The 6135-nt window shown below is 43.0% G+C and overlaps 1 protein-coding gene across 1 annotated transcript; it reads left to right on the forward strand.

The window, feature by feature from the left end:
- Positions 1–984: 984 nt before the first annotated feature.
- Positions 985–2686, forward strand: LOC122613955. The gene is made up of 2 exons (XM_043788394.1): positions 985–1372; positions 1441–2686. The coding sequence occupies exons 1-2, from the start codon at positions 1111–1113 to the stop codon at positions 2514–2516; spliced, it is 1338 nt and encodes a 445-aa protein (XP_043644329.1). The 5' UTR covers positions 985–1110; the 3' UTR covers positions 2517–2686.
- Positions 2687–6135: the final 3449 nt, after the last annotated feature.

Consider the following 6135-nt stretch of genomic DNA (forward strand, 5'->3'; position numbering starts at 1 on the left):
GCAACTGAAACATTTTTTCTCTTTAAAGAGCTACTTCACTTGGTATTTACCCTACACACTCATCGCAGCTTTCTGTATCTCCACTCTTACGCGATTTGCACCCTCGTCTGGATTTGCTCAGCTTTAGGCTATCGAAAACGCAAGTGGATAGCTCCCCATGCCCATGCTCTTTTTAGTCCGCCAAACAACCTGATTATATAGCCAAGCGTTCACAGCTCCTGAGCAGTTATTACGTTTTACTTATTGCATTTTTCAGCTCTTTGCTTTTTCGCTCGAGCTTGCGAAGCGATACAGGAGCTGGCATGGAAATGGAATGGGTTGGGATGGGATGGGTTGGGTAACGAGAATTCAAGGAGCCCCAGCATGTGGCTCACATGACATCTGGCCAAGGGGGTGATCACTGTAGTCGGAATGGAGGGGGGCGGGGGAGGGCCACCAAGGACGAACTCCTGCGGAGCTAAGCTCACTGCACTTGGCCATTGTTTGTTTGTTTTTACAACTCTGATTGAGGTGAAATTGCATATTTCTGTGCGCTTCTTTCATTTCATTTTATTTCTTTATTTCTCTATTTCTCCGTCTGCAGCTCCGCCTCTCTATTTCTGTAATATTTTCAAACGCTTTATTGAATGTCGCTTACCGACAGCACTGCTTGCCATTCCTGGCTTTTCCTTTTGCCAGGTACCCATTTTCAGATTCATCTCCACATTTCCTCCTGGCATGCACCTATTTCACCGCCGTTTTCCCCGCCTGCATTGGCTTTGTGTTTATTGTGCGAATAAATGTCAACAATGGAGAAATGTACGTGGATTGCCAAGCGATTTAGAAGGTGGAGTTATCGTAAGTTTCCCCTGACGAGTTTACGGTGGCCGTTTTATAAGGAAATTACCAAGCTCTTTAATCCATTGAACACCGAGATGTTAAGATGTAATAGCAAATCATATTAATTAATAGTAGGGCGAAAGGTCACTGTCTCCAGTAGGCCTTGACAAATTCTTCAAAACACTTCATGTCGAGAAGGTCTGATCGTACTCATAAATATACAGGTACTGGTCTGAAACATTTATTACAAAAAATTCAAAAAACAAAAATACAGCGAAGAAGTTAAGGACCATGTACAACTGGATTCAGGGTCTACACTTAAATGAATGCCAGAGGGAAAATGAAGGTAATACTGGAAAGCTAGCGTGTGAAGGTACAGTGAAGCTAAATGCCAATGCCCAAGAGTTTGTGCCACGTTTCAAGAGGGAAGATTCGCCCAAACACGATGCCATAGTTGGTAACAGAAACATAAACAACGCGTTTAACGAGGGCCAAAAAATAAGAACTAACCTTATGTTGCCGTGGAAAGGATTTCCCAACAAATCTGAAAAACGTAAAGAATTTCTTCACATTGAAATGACATTTATAATAAACTTTATTTATCTTATTTTATTTATTTAGCTTCTCGTGGCCCACAGGTGGCTTTGTTAAACGACGCGGACTATATAGGTTTACCGTGCACCAAGAGATTGAAAAAGCCCACCGAGGACAAACTACATGTGGAAAATGTTCCCACTACCTCCACTAAGGTCTATTTAAATACTCCGGCTCCTGCTGGAAATCGCTTTGATAACGAGGAAAAGCGGCGCGAGCACGAGAGAAAAGTGGCTCTGGAAGCCCTGAAATTGACCGAACAGCGCCGAATGAGGGATCCTTTAGTAACCCCAATGGAGGGCAATGAAAACTCGAAGGACGTGCGACCAATTATAAATCTCTCTCGATCTCCAATAAGATTCACGCCGGAGGAGAGGATTAGAGTAACCCGTCTCAAGGCTGCGAAGAGAGAGCGTATCGAGCGTATCCTCCGCGAGATGACAAACGGGAAGCAGACACTAGACAAACTAGATGAACAGGAGCTCCAGCAGGATAAGATTTCCTTCGATAATGAGTCTGAAGAACCCATTAAGCCTAAAGAGCCTTATGAGCCTCATAAGCATTCGGAGAAGAAAGATGAAGTACCCGTGGTCACCAAAAAGAGATACATTCCCACCACCAAGGAATGGGACGAGCAATGTCGTGCCAAACAGTTGGCTAAGATGGAAGCTCAAAAGCAAAGTCCGAGGGGTGTCCAGGAAGATAGCCCTGCACCCTCATCTGAATATCCAGTCGGAGATTCATCAAAGCAGCCGTCGATTAAAGCGAACGTGGTTAACATAACTCCATGGGGAGTGATTCGTCTGGGGGATCTGAGGGCCACAACCCAACCTCGCTACTGTCCACCTGCTGAACTACTGGATGCGGAGAAGCGCAGGGGAAACCTCACCCACTTCCGACCCCTGCCCAACTGGACCATCCGTCGCAGCCCGCAGGTTCCACTGAAGATCCTGCTCAATCAGCGGGGCAAGATCGTGCAGCGCTACAGCATCGACCAACTGCTGGTACTGGAGCCGCAACCTGAGGAACTGGAGGAGCCCCGTGTGGATGAGGCCCTGCTAGGCTTGGGATTTCTGTGCGATTCATTTAGACGCGCTCCGTGAATGCATTGAACTTTTTAATCGTTTAGTTTCGAATTTATTCCGAACTTATTGATTAAAAACATTTTACCATTTTCCAATCCCCGCACTTGAATGCCTGAAAAAAACGTTTCTTCAATGCCGATAGACGATAGACTGTAATGTGAATAATGCAAATAAAGTGTTGCCAATAACAATTTTTAAGATTTTTGTAGGGCTCCGGAGAGATCTCATTTATTACTGATTGATACTACAAATGGATGCACAAGCGCGTTGGCATTTTTAAGCCTTTTGCACTTTGACCCCCGTAATTGAGACCCTATTTGGCCACGTTATTGGTGTTGCTGTCAACTGCAACGGCCAGGTGCAATAATTTTAATACCATTATTCTGCTTATTATTATCATGCCTACTGTGCGCAGCGCCCAGGCTGTGCATATATTAAATTTCACTGGAAATTTGTTTTAATTTCATTAAACGGGAGAGGGAGCAATTTACACATCAGTAAAGAGTCCGCCGGTGCACTGAAATAAATTTTCCAGGACGAATCCCCTGCGGGCCCATGTAACCGAGGCCGAAGCGCAAAAATATTGACATGTGGCTATGGCAACGATTGCTGCTGGGTTTTCGAGGGGTCGGGGGTCGGGGAAAGGAGGGTCGGAGGTCATGGGAATGCCGGAAAGGGGGCTGCGAAAGGGGGGATCCAGTGGCAGTATCATATAACGCACAGACATTGCCCTTGTCAGCTTTGCTGTTGTTGTGGCTCGGCCCGCACTGCGCAAATAAAGCGGAAAATTGTGTGTTTTTCTGGACTTGTTTTTTGCGTGTTCGAAATAAAAAAACAATGAGCCAAATACAAAAAGTACAAGCAATCAAATGCATTTCACTGGTCCGCGTGCGTCTGTGCATGTGTTAAAATGACCTTTGGCTTTTATTGTCGCCCGCTTTTTGCTGCACTTTCCTTCCCACCACTCGTGCCCATTCTTTGACCTTTCTGGCTCCCCACTCACTCAGTTTGTCGCTTGGTTTCCCCTGCTCTCGATGTATTGTTTACTTTACAGTGGATCTTAGTGACCTTTCATATATGTAGGTTACGTGAAAAATAAAAAATTTAAAGTTTTAGATGGGAACATGGGTAAGAAGTGGTGGAAATATTGGATGTACAAGATAAAGAATTGCCTCCTAATTTAATGATAAATAAAGCTAAGTGTAATAAAAATGTAGTGTATAATAGTATGTTTAATATTAGTGTATAATATATGATTCTGAAGCTACCCTATAATAATTTTGGTTAAAATTTCTCCAAAGGGCCACCGGTTTTGACTCCGCTCACTCTATGCTTATTTAATTGTTTTTATTCAACTTTTTTCCAGCTCCAAGCTGTTGCGTTAATTGCATATTTAAATTTATGCTGTTAATTGTTGGCAGCCCACGAGGAGCCGGATGCAGTGCCCTCATTGCCAGTCGCCCGGTTGAGTTATGTGCGCCCGGCCAATGCGAATCCGCAAATTCCCTCCGCTGACTGAAAGCCATCAACAGCTCGGTTTGATGTGTGTGTTTCCGCGGGGTGTGTATGTGTGTGTGTGTGGGTGCCGGGGGTGGGCGTGTCTGCCGCCCCAATCGTTACATTTCGAGGTCTGAGCCATAAAAGCCTCCCACAGCGAATGAAGTGTCTGGTTATCCCTTTAAACCAAATCCAATTGCCTTTAAAGGCTGATCAGTCCTCAACATTTTGTTTAATAAATAATTATGTTTTCTATATTTTCTATATAGTGCTCTATAACGCAATATTGTTATTATGTTAGTATATATCTGTAATGGTCGGCATGGTAAGCGAAAAGAATTTGCAAATAGAGAAAATTATGAATGCAATGTTGGCCACTTACAACTGAGAACTTGACTCTAGGGATGGGTTAGTTCATTCAGTGGGTATGCTTTTAGGCTGTGGTCGATAACCTCAGTCTAATCATCGATTAACATGTCCGAAAACGTTGCCCAACACTGAGAGCGTCTTCCAACTTTCCAATAGAAGCATAGCTATAATTATTGGAATTTGGTGGTATATAAATGCCCACGCGACTACAGTCCCGCTCTTTTCGTAACCAGAAAAATATTCCGGCTAAATCATTGTGCAAGTCCTCTTAATAGAGTTAAAGATTAAGCGCAACTACTTACTAGCGTCGTCTGATCGGTGACGTGATCTGATCACATACTGGAGGGAAAAACGAAACTGCCCCAAAATTTTTAGTGACAACTGGGTTCTTCGCGGTGGTTGCCTCGCCTTGGCAACCATCACCACGTGATTCGCATAACCCCCTCGGAGAGAATTCTCCCAAGAGAATAGGTATGTCGCCGACTTGCACTAGTGCCCCAACTAAAACCCGCTCTGTTGGCAGTATCAAGTTTTCATCTGGCCACCGGACCTCTGCAAATACTGGCCGGTCGGAGGGATTCCTGACCACCAACTAGCGTTATTATACTGAGTAGGACAACCCCTGGCTACGGATAATTGAAGCAATTGTCTTTCTGGGAGCTACGCCAACGTCCCGAAGCCTTACCCTTCGATTACTCACTGATTGGACACTCCGACCTATCTATATATGTATATATCGGTGCGCAGTAGAACAACTACAACTAACTCCGCAGCGCAGGATGAGCTAAGCCGCAGCAGTTACTTTTCCCAGTCAGGATCATTTATGGAAACCAAAACCTGGACCGTCAGCGGATAAGGGATTAGGATAAAAGTAGTGCAGGTTGCTAGACCATACGGAAGTCGACTTGCGAGAGTGTGTTTTTTCGTAACCGCCGTCATGTAGCCCCGTAATTTTTATACTTCAATTAATCTCTGCTAGCATTGACAGCCCGTACCATCATTTCACCGCTGGAAGGCCTTTCAACGCTGGAACTGGACACATGTGAGTTCGTAAAGCTAAGAGTAATTTCGTATTGTCGTAGCGTATGCCATACCTACATTTTTACAAGAACATTTCAAATGAATATAAAGATTAGGGGGTGACTGAAAAGAAAACAGAAAAATATATATCTAAACCTTGAAATTAACCGGAATTAAAATACTAGAGAGCTCGTTACGAAAGGACATTGTTTTTTAATTGTTTTTTTTCCATAACGCGACCCCATATGGCCTAGCATTCTTATTCAAAAATATTTCTAACCTTATGCATAGTTCGTTTGATAGAAACCCCAACATTTAACCATAAATATTAAGATAAGACATTACAAAATGAATTAAATGAAATACTTTTAGATCTAAGGAAATGTAATGAATGGAAATTTCGATAGTAGTTTAAGTAAATGAAGGAGATTTTTTTTAGTTTTCTTAATTTGTTTTGAGTAAGCGCTCAATGAAGTTGCATAAATGAATACTATTACTACATCTTATTTGTTCGGCCATCCAGCCTCTTTTGTAAATAAATTTATTATATGAACTTAAAAAAAATCATGAATAGCTAAACCTGTAATTATCCTGAGTTGACATGGCAGCTTAAATAAAATCGGAAGTCTCTATAGGGAATTTTCGAAGATGCTATCGTGAAGATTATGGTCGGGTTGGGTAGAGAAGCGAGGTTTAATTCCACCAAAGACCTTGCTACGTTTAGTCTTGCTGTCGTCTGTAACATTTTTCT

The sequence above is a fragment of the Drosophila teissieri genome, chromosome 2R (assembly GCF_016746235.2).
Source record: "Drosophila teissieri strain GT53w chromosome 2R, Prin_Dtei_1.1, whole genome shotgun sequence".
Lineage (NCBI taxonomy): Eukaryota > Metazoa > Arthropoda > Insecta > Diptera > Drosophilidae > Drosophila > Drosophila teissieri.